Genomic DNA, 16,683 nt, shown 5'->3' on the forward strand with positions numbered 1-16,683 from the left:
TCTTCCTGAAGGACAGGAATAGCAATGCTGTGTCGCTTATGCTTATGGGCTGTAAAGCCCACCTGGCTCTACAGCAAAGACATTTGTAGAACAGTACCACAAAATCCATCATGAATGTTATATGAAATAAAAGAACTTACTCTTTAGTGCTGGTTAATCTGTGATTCGGTATCGGAGAGATACAAGGTGGGAGCAGGCATGAAGCTGAAGGCTCCTCCAAGCGCTGCTTCTTGCTTTCAACAAAGGTATCCAGGCTTTCCGGCTGCTTTAACAATAAAAGGTAGAGCTTCAAAGATCCAGCATCTATGCAAAATTTCACCTGGCATTAAGAGGAGCTCAGGAATCTCCGTGTATTATCCTTACAGTAGCAGCAGTTAAAATCCCAGTCTAAGAGAAGTGAAAGTCACCTGAAATCAGGACTAAACATATTCCAAACACATGACATGAAGTTATATAACAAGTGACACAGCCAGATAATTAGGAAGCAAAATGCCTTATGTGCTATAGTAATCTCCTGTAGTGCACTGGAATTTAATTCATAATTCAGAAGGAATAACTTGATAGCACCAAATCGTACTCAAGTAAATAGCTTTTACTCATTGGCTTAATGGAAGTTGATGGGAAAACTTCCCTGAGTAAGTATTCCTCAAAGGTCTAAAAGACTACACGACTGAGCTGGGGTAGTCATTAACAGCAATAGCTGGTTTAAAATTTGCTTTGAAAGATTCCCTGATGCATGACTTTTGTGCCTGAGTTAAGATGATACAAGCAAAGCTGATTACTGCTCTGTCACTGGAACCTTCATATCAGCCTTCAAGCCCACTAGTAGTAGATGGCTAAAAGAAATCTTTTAATACCATGACTTGGACACCCAAACCAGGCTCTCCCTACCCCATTTTAACTGTTGATATATCCTCAAGTCATCCTAATTGGTTTGTTTCCCCTTGGGCAGCAGTGAACAATCATTGAGCAAGAGAATGTGCTCTTTCAGAGCATAGCTTATGTTTGTACAATCCCAGAGCGAGAATCCTCATTTTCTTACTTCCCCATTCAATGTCCCAGCTAATGAAATTATGACGTTCCAACTCTTATATAACCATTTTTTCTTTTCTTTTCTTTTCTTTCTTTTTTGTTTAGTTGCCAATACTATACTCTTGTTTTAGCCAAGATCCCTACTTGTCCGTCATACCGACGATCCACTAAGTTACCTGCCAAGAAGAGTTTTTGTATAATTTATACACAGTCCAGTGTACTTATAAATACAAATGAACATGGACATTTATACAACCCTTTCCTCTTTCTTCTTTTCTCCTTCCTTCTTACTTCTTTGACTTAAGTGTACAGCTAGAACACAAACTGAATAAAAACACGCTGGCTTTACTTATGTGATTATTTCTACTTAATTCAGCCGGGAAGGAGCCAGTGCAGTGACTCATGCAGGCAGGGGTACAGACCTTGTGTCTGCCTGGCATCGCCTGTCTTTGTCTCCTATTAAGTCTCTTGTACCACTGGAATGCTCAGATTCAGGATTTCAAGAATTTCTGTCCACTAGAACAGACAGCTGAAGTCACATTCACAATGATTTATAAAATTTGCAGTATAAAAAAAATACGCTACGATGACTTCTCATAGACAGACCAGAGCACAATTGTTTCAGCTGGAAAAACTGACTACAAAAATTCATTTATGATATAAAACCTCAGTTTCTTTTCTGAAAACACATTTAGTTTGAAGTGCACTGTCATATCCCATAAGATAGGATACCCGTGGGCATAAACACATGATAAACCAATGCCTTAAGTCAAAACATTTGCTTTTTCAGGTAGTCATGTAGAGAAAACAGCTAGTTAAGCAAATGAATATTTCTATGAATCACATTTGTCTATAAAATAAAACAATACAAAGACTAAATGCACTAGCAGCATAGGCAAGCACCATCCCATTGACTTTAATGAAGCTTTCCCTGTTTAAGTCAGTGGTGAAAATGCCTTAATTCTGCAGACCATAAAACCTTCCAAACAGAAGTCACGCTTTCTGAGTATGGCAGAGCCAATAGTTACACAAACTCATTGTTAGGAGTCCTGGAAGTTACAGGATGCCAGAAATTAATGGGTAAGTGGGCAAATGTGGCGAAAAAACTTGTAAAATAGATTTTTAAAAAATAGGCTGTTCATTGATTTTGTCAGCTGAAGTTTGATTTTTACTAGTTTCTGATGTTAAATTGTAAGGCACTTCTAAATGTATGCCTTTTGTAAGCCAGTAAGTTTCAGCGCTAGAATGCCTCCTTACAGCCCTGCTGCAGGTACAGTAAGGAATCACTGTGATCCTGACCTCAAGGATGCATAGAAATTCAGTGTTTTCCTGCAAGTGATGAGAACAACTTACCTTGTGTTTCCTTTTTGATTTTGTGGACGGTTTTTCAGCTGCTGGGGTAGGGGACTCTCGAGATGGTCGCCTGTGTTTCACATTTGCTTCTCTTGGTTCACTTTTCACAGGCGTGGTCTCAAAATGTTCTTGTCCAGGTATCCTGGAGAGTAAACTAAGGTCTATTTTCACCCAAAGAGATTTGAGTTCTTCGTATTCTCTCAAAGGGGATAGAAGTTCATTTTGTACTATTGGGATAGGAGAAAAGAGCTGCTCCTCCAAGTCATTGCTGGTCTGGTCACTGGACGTGTTGCTGCCATTGCTAGTTAAACTACTTACGCTGAGGATGTTACTGCCAGAGTCCTTCACTTTGATGCCATTGGCAGGCCCACTGCAAGCTGGCAATACTTTAGCCTGCAAGCTCTCCTCCTGGTCTGTATTTGAGTCAGAAGTAGAAGAATCCGTTTCAATGAATTCCCGGGACTTAGGGACAATTTTGCTGGGGCCTCTGTACTTTTTCTTCTCTGAAGTGAGACCTGTGCTAGTTCGTGGTTCTTTCCTTGGAGCAGTCTTCCCAACTGCTGCTTTAGTTCGAACCTTTGGCTGCTCGGGGGGGTCTTGTGTGTCTTTTTCTTTGGGAGCGTTGCTGGTATTATTTGGTTTGGGCCAGTTATACTCTTCTACACTGGAAGTCCTTTCTACCTTTTTGGGTTGCTTTTTCCCAGTAGTCCTTTGTGAAGTTGGCTCATTATGAGCTGGTGACTTCTGCTTGGAGCTTTTTGCCTCTGGGGTTTTCTGGGCAACCCGTGGTTTGGCTTTCTCCCGGATGGGACTAAGGATCGCTCGGTCTTTGGAATCAGTCGGGGGCAGGCTGCTGTTGAGCTTCCCTTTGTTTGGCCCTTCGGCCTGCTGGTTGCTCTGGGGCTGGGAGCTGGTCTCGCTGTGGGGCTCATTTTGATTATTGATGATGGTCTTATTGTGGGGGTTCACTTTATTTAGCCATTTATCCAGCTGCCATTTGTTTGTTGAGGGAGGTTCAGGCTGCAGTTTGAAGATAGACAAGGAACAAATCTCAGACACAAGCAATGGTTTTCCCTTTAAATGAGAATGCTTTTACATACCCTTTTATTTCAGTCAACTTGTGGTGACTGCTAGTTTTATGGGAGTATTTATGGAGTATTTATGGTTAATTAGGTTTTCTTATCTGGTTTACAATGTGGCCCTGGAGAAATTTAATACAAGTAAAAAGTTTAGCTGGTCCCTGAAGATGTAGTTTTGTCATGTTGCCTTTCCTTAGTCCCAGCTGAATACTGTGTCAATAAAATCTTCTCTAGCTACTGGCAACAATCTAAGTATTTCTTTAAAGACATTCAAATGTAGGCCAGAAGGATTCTCCCAAAAGCTAGAATGAGTATATGGGTCATACACATAAAACTGTAAAGGGAGAAAAGTCGACAGCATCAAACAGCACAGAACGCCAATATTTTCCTAACAGGGAGCAGGATTTCACTCCTGCCCTTGCTTCCCTGCTCTGTGCCCCTGCTAGGGAGGAGCAGAGAGTGTGTCTTTACCTCTGGTGTGGCACTGCGCGACTCCTCGTTGCACTCGCTGTCACTGGAGCTGCTCTCACTGTCAGAGTCGGACTCGGAGCTGCTCTCGGACTCGCTGGAGCTTCCGGAGCCACCACTGGAATGGGCCAAGCCGGTTGCGTGTGCTGCCGTCACCGGCAGGCTGCTGTGGGGAGAAGATCCTCTTGTATCAGTATGCTGTTTGTCTTTTTTAAAGTCTTGTCTTGGGGGGAGCCACACAGCAAACCGTGTTCATGTTGACTTTCCTCAGTGTCAACTCCCTCTCCTGCCACCACAGAGCTACCAAAGGGGCCGGTTTGGTCTATGGTTCATGGGGCACACGGATAATCACATTAATAACACTACCACCATCACCACCCTCAAATGAGAAACCCTTCAGTGTCACAAGCCTGAGCTTATCAGCCCAATGATTGTGAAAACTAACAATCACGTTTAAATAATTTATTAACAGAATCATAGTTTCTTCATTTTTTGCCAGTTCATTTATAATTTATGACCAAAGGAAGGACATCAGGCAACTAATATTGGACAGGGCATTTTAAAAATTAATTTGAATGAATACTTTTACACTGTGGCATACAAAAACTACATATTTTTGACAAGTCTCCAGGGACTGCCCTAGAATTTTTTATTTATAGCTGTTTTTCTCTCATGTTTACGATAATGCAGTGAGAAAACGGCATTCACATTGAAAATAAGCCTCTCTGTGAAATCTATATTTCTGCGTGTTCAACTGTCTTCTAAGATTTATTTATTAGCAGTGCACTGGGGGTCATTGTTTTTCCTCAAGTTTATTTCTAAACAGAGAGGTTTGATGACCCCTGTTTTTAGTACCACAGAATTCTGCCACTCTGGGCGTTTATAAACTCATTTTTAATTTCAACTTTTTTGTCAGGGAGATAACTGTATGGTTTTATGTCTCTTCAGCTGATCTATACTGAGATGTTTTGATGATTGATTTTAAATTTGTGAAGCTGACAAAGCAAAGTGTTTGAAAATTGACACCATTTGCTAGAACTCCTTTATAGATATTCAATACTTCACCTTAATATATCATATGCTGTATGTCCCATATCGAGTGATACAGAGATGCCTAGAAGTTATAATACAAATTTGCCTTGAGTTTTGCTGTTTGCTTTTCCACTTCCCTCCGATAAGATTCAAGTAAGCCACACACATGCCCTCCTTCCCTTTTCAAACTAAGATGCTACGTGCATCAACGTGCCCACGAACGAAACACAGTACCCAAGAAACTGAAAGTGTGAAAAGCCAGAAAAAAATGATGTGTGACCCTGCTCTGCTAGAGTCTTTAAAAGCGTTGCCATTGGCTTCTGTGACAATAATAGATGCTCTTTAATTTTCTTCTTATGCTAAGCTACTTTCTCTCTCCCTCCTTGTTGGTAAACCCATCCCTTACACTGCAGTTGGTAACTGTCTTTTTGAGCATTGCAATACACTGCAGCGCCCACTGGCAAAACAGCTTGGTGCTTCAGGGTGCATTAATGAAACAAAATTACTCACTTGGTTAATTGTTCAGTTCACTAACTTTGTTGTTCATTAAATGCATATACCTTTATTTTCCTTCAAGAGACTCTTCACTCAACTACTCAAGTAGAGCTACTTAAAAACTTTTAAATAACAGTAACAGTTTCAAGTACGAGGTAAATCAAAAGAACAGATCCTTTCAAAATATGGACATTTACAAAAGTATCATGAAAGACTATACATTGCTGAATTAAAAACTGGATCTTACACTTTCCATTTAATGTCATTATTTTTGGAAATGGTTTGTGCACTTGTTTGTCTTTTTTCACCCCTCCTTTTCACCGAGCTCAAGAAAGTGTAGGGAAATACATTTTTCACTTTTTTTTTATAGTAAACAAAGAAATAGAACAGTGGAGAAAAGGTGAATATGGTTTTGGGGGGAGTATGCCCTTCAACTCAATATAATGTAATTCGGTCTTGTATTTTCTATTTGGAAAACACTAAAAGTAGATTAAAGTCAAGTTTTCCTACTTCATTACAACTGTTTCAAAGAAGAAAGGATAAGAAAAAAAAAATCAAGAATTCCCAAACTGAGGTGGCCAACGTGACCATTTAATTCTAAAATATCAAAATATCATCCATGAAAAAAAAAAAGTGCTATTTGTGGAATTATCAGAACAGTGAGGTTGTAATTTAGAAATGTTTTCCCTAAATTTCTGAGCTTGATCTGTTTCATGTCTATTTTCTGCTTTCACCCCAAAATGGAAGTGAACATGACATTTTCATCCTAGCTGAAGACTCCTGTTCCTACAACCCTAGCAGAGTCAACTGTGAAGACGGAGATGTTTAGCCCTCGGCAGCAAGTCCAAGAATGCAGGGCCAGGCATGGGCTGCCTGGCACGTGCAGGGGTTGCAGAGAACCGTGGGGCCCATGGATGCACTGAGTTGGTGGCGCATCAGCCATGTCCCCTGTGGCCCCGTTGCTGCAGGGAGTTAATGCACCTTTGTTGCAGGGTATGTAAACCTGCCCTAGACCCTTGGAGTGACAAAGCTCCCTGTCTAGTGTGATTCACATCAAGGCAACTCCCACACAGGACGTGTGTGGGGCTATTCACACATCTGTGCAGATCTGCCTAAGAAAATGCTCTGTCTGGCAAGTTTGCTCTCACTATGATAACTGATTTAAAGAATATCATCTCTTATAATAGGTGAAAGAAGGAAAAGCCAGTATAACAGCAGGTAAGGCCAGACCTTTTCAGCCTTTAAACACATAGCAGTCTGGAAGAGCACTGACACTGTGGCCGGGATATGCTTACACAAAACAACTGGAGTTTACAGTAGCAGACTGCATCTGTCTGATAAAGAACTCAAAGGGGAAGAATAAAACCATGGAAATAGATGGCAGCTCGAACCTGGCCTTGTTTTCTTTCTTTCTGCACACTAGCCTCAGAAAAAGTTATCATATGCCAAACATTACTGAATAACACAGCTCAGCAAGCTTGCAGGAACCAGACAGACTCAAAATAATGTTTTTCATACAAAACACAATGAGGTCATATTTGTCTTTCATCTAGGATAATAAAATTACGCCTTGGCTACACTGGGAGGTTTCATGCTGAAGACATCATTGCTGATCTTCATTTTTGAAGCAGAAGCATTCACTTTTCATCATGTAGTCTGTGTCGAGAGTAACTCTGTCTGTATGCATTGCTAAACAATTAGATAAGAGCCAAAATGTTTTTCCTAGCATCTCATCATACTAAAGATGGAGAGAACTTGCACATCACTACATGCACAATCAACTTCTAACAATGCTGTTCAGCAGAACAGAAGGAAACATACAGACCTTTCACATACAAGTTCATGGAGAAAAAGAATATTTGCTTCTAATAAAATGAGTTTTCTTCTGGATTTTTTCCCTTAAACAAAATGTACCTTATAGTTCAAAAGAACAGGTTAATTTGCACTCTTCCTGAAGACTACCTTCAGCTTTAAAGTTACATCACATGTTTTAAAAGATGCTGAGATAGATTCTGCAAATGTGCATTCAAGCAGCTGTTATACAAAAAAATAGGGCTTCTTCAGATAAGTATCAACTACATGAACTGGGGGTTGCCTCTCTAAGAGACTTTCAAAGCAAGCTTTGTTGTGTTGCTAAGATCCAGGCAAGAATGCTAGCCCGGACAAGGTTTAAAATGGATTTAAAGCATTTTATCATCAGACACAAGTCGTCAAAGTGACTGAAGGGGGGCAGGAAGCACTGGTATTTGAAAATCTTGAATTTTTATTTCCCAGCAGGAGATGAGCACTCATATTGTTCTTTGGTGTTTGGGTGGACAACATTTTTATTTAATTTGAACTGAAAAAAGTTAATAAAAACAATGCTGCACAACGGAACGCGGTACTGTTTGGGTACATAACACTTAGAAGAACGCCAGTTCATTATTATCACTTGAGATTGAAGGCCCCTACTGAGACCAGTGACCTGCTGTGCTGGGATCTGTGTAAATACATGATGAGGCACTGTCCTTGGGCCAAAGAGCTTGCAATCCAAACACTCAAAGCAAACATTAGAGGTATTGCAATCATCCTAGCACTCAGTGCAGGCCTGTCTAATTCTGTAAGGGCGAGGCCTCTCTGCAGTTAATGGAAACATCAGTTTCCCATTGCTTTTCAATTTGTTCTCCCAGTTTTCCAAGCCCTGTGCTCAGCACTTGAGGCAAATCCCTCAGGGCAGTCAGACATGCTTTTCTCTGACCCAGAGCCCTGACCACGGATGTGCTATCTAGGAGGAAAAATACACGTGTGACTCAGCAGCGAGGATCTCTGTTGCTCAGGCCAGATAGATCAGTCTGCTCACCCCTCTCTAGAGCAGCTCCTCCTGTGCTATGGAGATGAGAGATGCTGGAGTGACGCCCTTATTATAGGTGGGAGGAGTACAGACCTCTCTCTACTTGCAAAGACCACAGTGATCTGCCTAAATTTAAACATCTCTCTGCAGCTTGCCTGTTTTTTAACTCACAGGCTACTTTTCCAAAGCCAATTAAAGTAGACGTGGCACTACTACGTGTCTGGATTATTGCGCTGCCTAGAGAATGTAAGGCCCAACATGTGGCTTACACTTTGTTGTTGTTGTTGTCATCTAGACTATTATTATATTATTTTCAACACATCATTTACTCTGCAGTTGCAATAAATTGTTTTCAAGATTAAACCTGGTAGTTACCACAAAGATAATGGAAAATACTAAAACTCATTAATCTCTAATAAGAAAACCAAGACACTTTTTACCCTGTAAATACATATATTAAAAAAAAATATGTAGAATTCAGACTGCTGCAGTAAAACTCATCAAGGAACAAAAATTCCTAACAAGTCCTTAGCTGTCTCCATGAACTTCTCACCAATTAGATGTAGTCATGTTAATTGCTGTGAAGAGAATTTGGCAAATAGATGGTGCTCTCCAACAATAGGTTTATTCATTCCAACCCCTCCTTTTTACGGCAACGATGAATCGGCCTCTTGTTCCATTGGTCTACCCAGAAATCAAAATGTAAACTTCAAGAAAGCAAAGCACTGCTGGGCAGTGGGAAACTGTAGATGGGAACTGACCAGTGAGTCAACAGTATATCAATGCAGGGAATGTATTTCCACAAGAAGCGGCACTACAAAGGTTGCTTTACTGCACAGGCCTATTTTGAGGGAAAACACAACCAACCAATGTAATCTGGAAAGGGGAAGGTCTATGCTGGGAAAGTGACTACAGACTTGAGAGTGGTTGATCTTACTGTTGAGGCACTAGACTGGGACTTGGATGAAATTTGCTTTGTGTCTGAGTAGAAAATATATCTGTGCATCAGATTCTGCTGAGTAAAAGAGAGACTATGTTGCCCACCCCTAACCTAATTTGTCTGTTTAAAATGCACATTCCTCAGAACAAAGATTGCACAGGGCACTGAAAAGTGGCTATCCAGCACTAAGAAAGATATTTTGCACTACAACCACACTACAGCATCTCACAGAGTAGATGGCAATACTTACTCTTTTTGGGGAAAACTCTTCTCCGCCTCACTACACTCTATTCTGAGAAGAGATGGGAACAAACCAGCTTCAGCGTTTCAGAAGCTAGCTTGATCTCTCCTCCAGAGTCTACTTCTACAGAAAATCTGTGAACCTGAGGGCATTACCAGGAGTTACTGGGCTCACTGAATTCTCTGTAAGTACTCAAAAAAAGGCTGCTTCATTATTCTAGCATATAATAAAAGAAGCAGCACCTAGCAGATTAATATTTAGTGTCAGAATTTAATACCATAACTGTTCAATAATGAAGTTTTATTTCTTCTCTATTCTTATGCCATTATCAGAAAGTAATACTCTTTTCTAATTTGAAAGGGAGCTGCCCTTTTTTTACAATGAATTGTCCATATCTCTATCTTCAAACTTATACATGATTGCCACTAGATTGCTTTTTAAAGAAAAGGATTGCTCTGAATGATTTCTTCACTGCCTTTGCATTGGTTAGTATTAAATTATTTATCATCAGGCTGGTAGGATTCAAATATAAACTTTCAAAGATTGGGTTGACATAGGAACTGAAAACTTGTGTCAAGCATTATAAAATATTAATTGGAAGCCAGGTCAATGAAATGAAGTAAGGTGTGGAAATTGTTACTTCAGCTAACGTTAGCACGCGTAGTAAGACATCACTTATGATGGCGCTCTCATGTCAAAACACATGGAAAGGGAAAACCTCTCTAATATGTTATTCAGTATGTGGCAGCTGATCTGCCTGTATCAATCCTGAAGACTGTAATTCAAATAGAAGTTCTGATTTATTTTGAGGGGGAGGGTAATTTACAAAGTGTTGTATGTAAAAAGCCACATTCTCATTTTACAGTGTTCAAAAGTAACTGTTTTAATCAAAGACTGTTTATAACAAGGTTGATAGAGTTACTGAAACAGATTTTTTTTTCATATACCTATAACCCTTTTATACTTCCAGCTTTAAAGACCATAAAAAAGGATAGTAAAGATGAAAGAAATAAAAGGAATGACATAGCTAACTCCTATGAGCCACAGTCTATGTCAAAGCAGAACTAAAGTGATTGACAGCTTGCATTAGTAATGAATAGAGTGAGGAAAAGCTGCCAGGAAACCATAACAAGGTCAAAGCCATCCAATAAAGAATTACATTAGCCACAAATCCTAGGTGGAACTGTGTATATACATTTGTGATATGACTTTAACCATGGTGCCGTTTCTGCTGTCCTATTCTGACACCTCTCTGGGTTTTATTCCCGGTCTACAGTATATTCTGACTCTTCATCACACCTGTGATAATGAACAGGTGTAACATACCAAACTGCCTATAAAATGATAAAAAACAAACAAACAGAAGAGGAGGAATTTCAATGGCACATCCCTAACAGTGCACATAAAAAAACTTTCTGAACTATTGGTATGGTAATCACTCTCCTTCCAATTTCACAGCAATTCTTACACACACTTGACATGGAAGAGAAGGGGATTTTGCATATTAAAGGCAATATTGTATCCATGATTTGTGCATGCATCACCCTGCTCACCTTGGAGTTTGGAGACAATTTTTTGAGCACAATATTATTCAGGGAATGCAATGTATGTAGACTTTTTGATGTACAATATTTTAGTGAATGGATTCAAGTGTCAGACAGCATTATTTGTACTATGCCCTGATGTGCTACTGTTCATTTGGCATCTAGAAGAACAGGAGCACTATCTCTTACTGTGAGACTCCAAAGGGCCTCATTTGATGTAAATGGAACCATTTTATTATATCAATATTGCCCCACTGAATCGAGCTAGATGTGAGTATTGATACACAGAAACTTATTTATTTCCCACAAAGGAAATGTAAAACACCGTGTTGTTCAGTACACTTTGTGACCCTTCTATGAAAGTTTAGAAGTATGTATTGATTCCTCTACTAAGTTAACATCAAATATTTTTTAATAAGTCACTTATTTGCACTTTGATTTTACTTATTTCAGCAGAAAGTCCAAAATGAAGCCCTAAAAGCAGAGTGTTGGCTTTTTTTCACTTTTGTGCATGGCAGAACCTTGGACACAAAACATTGTAAATGAACTATTCTGCTAGTTCTAACTCAATTCTACCTCAATTCTAACTGAAAACAGAATCCAGCTTATAGAGCACAGAGGGAAGAGGACCAAAACACACTGATGCAGCTGGATCCACATGACACCTCCAAATCCTCAACATTTCCAGTCCCATCTGCTATCTGAGGAAAGCTAATTTTACTATCCTGAGCAACCAAACAGCCACAAAACATGAGAAAGCAGGATTTTTTTTTTTTAATTTCCTCATATAGGACAACACCTCTGAGCTTGAAAAGGTGCCAAAAGGCATATCCTGATTTTCCACAGCTTTACAGCACACACAGGGTCATTCACACCTGAGCACTATACACAAGTGGCAAGTCAACTCAGGAAACCGTCTGAGGATTTACTCTCCAGGGGAATCTCCTAGGAGCTGATCAGCAGTATAAGCACTTCCAGACCACAGCAAAGAGGATGAACTGGAAACAAAGAGTCTCTGCAAGTCAAAGAAGGGGAAAGAGTCTGTTGTAGTCTGTTAAAGACACCCTGTTTAGAAAAGGGCCCAGACTGCTCCAAACGTGGCTCCTGTCAGGAGTAAAACAAGCTGTACAGAAAGGGCAGGATAAAAATTTAGTACAATCAGAACAATTTGGGTAATGGTTTACTAAACGAGTTTTGTCTGCTCACAAATTGATAGCAATCTCCATGCATTATACCATGTACAAAGCATGAAAGAGCAGGATTGGTGCTGGAGGCATGGTGCTGCTCATAGGCACATACTCAAATGATGAAGGCACAAATCATACACCTCTACGGAGATGATTACTGCATCTTTGTAAAGAAAGACAGCTCTGTGGTTATAGCACCAGTCTGACACTTCAGAAAACTGGTTTAGTTCCTGTGTCTCCCTGGGATTTCATGAGAAAAACAATCCAATTCCTGGCACTTCTTCCCTGTTCTTAATACAGATAGTATTGTGAGATGCCAAGCATATTTATGTTCAGTAGATTTAAGTTGCAGGGTAACAGGGGCCACAGAAGTACGCAGATACTAATGAAAATCACCAACAGACACTTAGTTTCACTGCTGCTGCCATAATAGTAAAAATGAATCATCATTATTAATAACGGACAATTACTCTGAAACAGTTTTTAAAGACGTATTCCTAAAGGCACATGATGAATTTATGGCACACCACCAGAGCCTTTCATGGATATAAAGATGTACTTCAGCATAAGACTTGTTTTCTGAACAAGGAGAAACTTATTCAGTAAAATAAAAAAAAAAACAAATACAAAAATAAAAACAAAGCTGAATGCTGAAACATAGGTATTTTCCTTAAAATTTATTTTAAAATCAGGTGAAAAACTCCATTTAGAGAGAAAATCTAAATATTCTCTATACTTCTGTTTAACGTGAGGTCCTGTTAATGCTGTTGATTCTTGCCAGTTACATAACACCCTGCTTTATAGATTATAAAAAGGAATTAAATTGATTTAGGATTAAATATCACCTTGAATGATCTTCTGTTAAGAAAAGAGCTGAGTCTTTAGGTAGCATCCACCCTTAATTATGACATATGCAGGCATTAATGAAAAAAGGTGCTTCTTTGAGTGATAAATGGACCTGAAGATACTTCACAACATTCACTATAAATCACAAAAGACCATTAATAAACAGTCAGAAAAAATGACAGTTACTACAAGTATCTGCTCTCATTCTTTGCCTAATACTATCAGTGTCATGTTTAAACCTGACATCTTAAATCTTCAACATGAAAACCCTTTAAGTCAAAAGGCTCAGCTTTTTTAAACAGAATTTTGTATGCTTATTATTTTGAATGACAGCAAAAGGAAACAGAAAATCTTTAATTCTTTAACCTTATCTGGTTGGAAACCTTGCCTTTCAGCCTTTTTTCATCAGCATCAAAATAAAGGGACGATCCTATTAGCTTCCACACTTACTTGCTGGGATCTTGTGGGCAAACAGAGCTGCCATTTCTTCCAATGGGAGCTGGTGGTGCTCGGCACCTTCTGGATGGAGCTCTGTGGCAGTCAAATCAAAACACCATGAACAGGAGGACTGCGCTGCCTATATGCATGCTGAGGACAAGTTTGGAGCCAGCTTTGATTTAGACAGCAAAGACTAGCTGCAATCGCCAGAAGTAACAGTTGCAACACTGGATGCCTTCCTGAAGTGTTACTTCAGTACTTCATTTCCACTGTCACACTGTGACTATCCTTCTTTCTTAACCTATGCTGAGAGAAACCAGGATGCCTGGCAGAGGCAGTTAAAATCATATTCCCCAAGAGGGGGTCAGGAAAAGATCAGTGGAGTGACCATAATTCTGACTATTAAGTGGATTTTGTCAATGGGGTGCTGAATAAAAAGCAACATTTTGTCTATTTTTTCAATACGGACAAAATAATTTAGACCTGTAGGATTAGTTAATTTATTTCCTCTTAAAAATGATACAGCTAAAAAGCCTTCATTCGGAACATTTACGCTACCAAGGTACAAGAAATGGATTTTTCAACATTACCACCATCCACTTTTGCTGAGACTGATGAAGGGTTATTGTATCAGCAATGATTTGTTGAAGGTCTGCTGACAAGCAAAGGTCAGGAAGACCCAAAGTCCTCATGGATAAAGAAGCAAACTTCAATCTCCCTTGAACATTTTATTGTTTTCAACTTGATAATCATTCCTTTAGTGAAGTGCCAATGTGCTCCTTACACATCTGCTCAGATAGTCTCAATCTCCTAATGCTCCAAGGTGGCACGTTATATGAGACCTGAAGCTCTCTTGCTCATTAATGACAAAAATCAGTAGTGAGATGTCACTCAACTTGAAGGGAAGTAGAGAAGTATTGACTTATTTTCTGCATTAGAATTAACACCCTGCACCCCTCCCTAATTATACCTGCAGTATTTGGGATATCACGGACAATAAATCTAGAATAACCCAGGACAGAGCTCAAAAGCCAGCCCCTACAGTAGAAAGGAGCACGAATGGTCAGAAAGGCTGTACCGGTGACCACCACCACTGCAAATATGCAGGGAGAGACAGAGACACTGTGGGCTAGACCGAAAAGGCTCATTCTGAATTTCAGATCAGTACTAAGCTGATAACTAATAACACTGCTTGTCAGATCTCTCTCTCTCTTTTTATTTCTTCCCCCCCCAAGTAAAAACTACCAGGCCAGTCTGTAAATTCAAATGATGCTTTCAAAACCCTTGAACAATTTAGCATATATTCAAGGTGCTGTTTCCTCCTTTGCTTCTTAAATGAAACAACATCCCTAAATGTTCCTAAGTGAGTTGTGCAGAGGCTGCTGAGATAAAACACAGTGTGGCAGCATGTTCCTCCCACCACACTCAAGACAGGCTGGGTTCCTGCACCAACAGACTGTCAATGGGAGTTTGACATCGGCAAAGTTTTGAAGCTGAAAGCTGTGCTTGCTAGTTTTGAAGTGGAGAGGCTGTTATTTTTGAATCTGAATTCATAAAACATCACTTATCATCTAGATTACAGATGGACTCAGGATCCCACACTTGGCTCCAGTTTGGATATCTCACACTGCATATCTGGGGTTTGGGTTCAAGCCCATCTTGAATATAAATTTAGAAAGGAAGAAATACATGCAAATACCAGGCATATTATAAGACACTGCCAGCTGTTTTCTTCCACTTACAAGGCCGCTTCTGAGAAAGCAATGTGTTTTTTTAAGTATATGGTGGAACATGGGAGTGATGACAAGCTGGTATCCCTGAGTTCAGTGTGAACCTGACCTCATTCTCAAGTTTAGGGTGTTTCTTGTTCCTGACACATGCCTTCCTAGGCCTCTCAGGCTACATTCTTTATTAAGTTTGTTGAGAAATGGAACAGTGTGCTCAAAACCTTTTTTTGGATGTCTCCTTGAAAAATATCTGTGTTCTATCTGTGCTTAAATGACAGCCTGCTGCTTGTTTTCCAGGAAAATCCATGCCAAAACTCCGGATAACATTTCACTCACGGGCTGGTATACACAGAGCTGGCCTTGTGGGTCATGTTCCCAACTGAGTAATGGACTCACTATATTATCCCTGGCAAGTCTCACAGGTTGGAATTTTCAAACAAAAGCAAACAAAATCAACTTTTGTTTTGTGATTTGATTATTTTTTAATGCTACAGCTTATTCATTTTGGTTTATTAATTTGTTGGTCCAATGGTTTTTATGTGCTTCAATTCAAAATAGGTCTCTCTCTAGTATCATGTTTTATATAGATATGGGAAATGAAATGTAAGTCTGATACAATTACGGTTGTATGCCATGCAAGACAATACTGTAAACACGGCGACAGCCTGAAAAGCTGCTTAGCAAAATGATCTTAATATACAAGGCAGTGTGAAAATGTAAAAAGAATCTATAATGACAACAAAGATTTGCTCTCTAACCTTATTTACAGAAGCAATCAGAGGTATTCAGGTTGAGTTAATGACCCTGTCTCCAATTAATTCAATTGTCTACAAACAGCACTGATGCAGTGGTTGTCTCAGAGACTGCCACGTAGTCTCTGAGGGAATACATAAGACTCCATTAGAAGTGACAATAATAATGCATTTATTACTGAAACTCTATTGTATTATAAATAAATTCCTGATGTTAAATTATGCTCCATGCTTTAACAGAAATTCAATTACTGAAATAATAAAAAAGACGGTGTATTTGCCAAGTGCTTGGACTATAATTTGGCTGCTTGGTTACCAGCAGTTGGCTGTTTTGCAATTTCTTGTTCATAGAGTATTTCTTTTGAATAAACGCCAGGCTTTTTCATACAAATTTCATGAACAAGTTTCAAAATGAATTTCTGAGCTTTTGAATCCAATTATGAAAGACATAACTAAATCTATTATTGAAAAAAATATTCTTGAAAGCCATTCTTGCTGTTGTTTGGCTCTGTGTAGTAATTGAGGTAAGCACAGGTGCTGTTCATTATGGGCCATTGTGCACCATCTGAATTCTGGGAACTGAGGAATTCAGACAGTTTCAACTCTGTTTGTGTGAATAACAAACAGGCGTGATTCAGAGGTTGTTTGTACAAGCATGCACATTGCTCTTTTGGGACTCCTAAGACACCTGCTTACCCTTTTGAAGCCAAAACAGTATC

The 16,683-nt window shown here is 39.4% G+C and overlaps 1 protein-coding gene across 2 annotated transcripts in view; it reads right to left on the reverse strand.

The window, feature by feature from the left end:
* The window catches only part of AFF2 (ALF transcription elongation factor 2), a 326,439-nt gene that overhangs the window by 31,738 nt on the left and 278,018 nt on the right, over nucleotides 1-16,683 (reverse strand). Inside the window, exons 10-12 of one of the 2 annotated variants that reach the window (XM_069868041.1) lie at nucleotides 3,936-4,098; nucleotides 2,386-3,405; nucleotides 141-262 (exon numbers count right to left, since the gene is read on the reverse strand). In XM_069868041.1, the coding sequence (XP_069724142.1) occupies nucleotides 141-262; nucleotides 2,386-3,405; nucleotides 3,936-4,098 (1,305 nt within the window). Of the gene's footprint in view, nucleotides 1-140; nucleotides 266-2,385; nucleotides 3,406-3,935; nucleotides 4,099-16,683 lie in introns of both variants that reach the window. The other variant, XM_069868040.1, reaches the window with a different exon arrangement.

The sequence above is a fragment of the Phaenicophaeus curvirostris genome, chromosome 13 (genome assembly GCF_032191515.1).
Source record: "Phaenicophaeus curvirostris isolate KB17595 chromosome 13, BPBGC_Pcur_1.0, whole genome shotgun sequence".
Taxonomy (NCBI): Eukaryota; Metazoa; Chordata; class Aves; order Cuculiformes; family Cuculidae; genus Phaenicophaeus; species Phaenicophaeus curvirostris.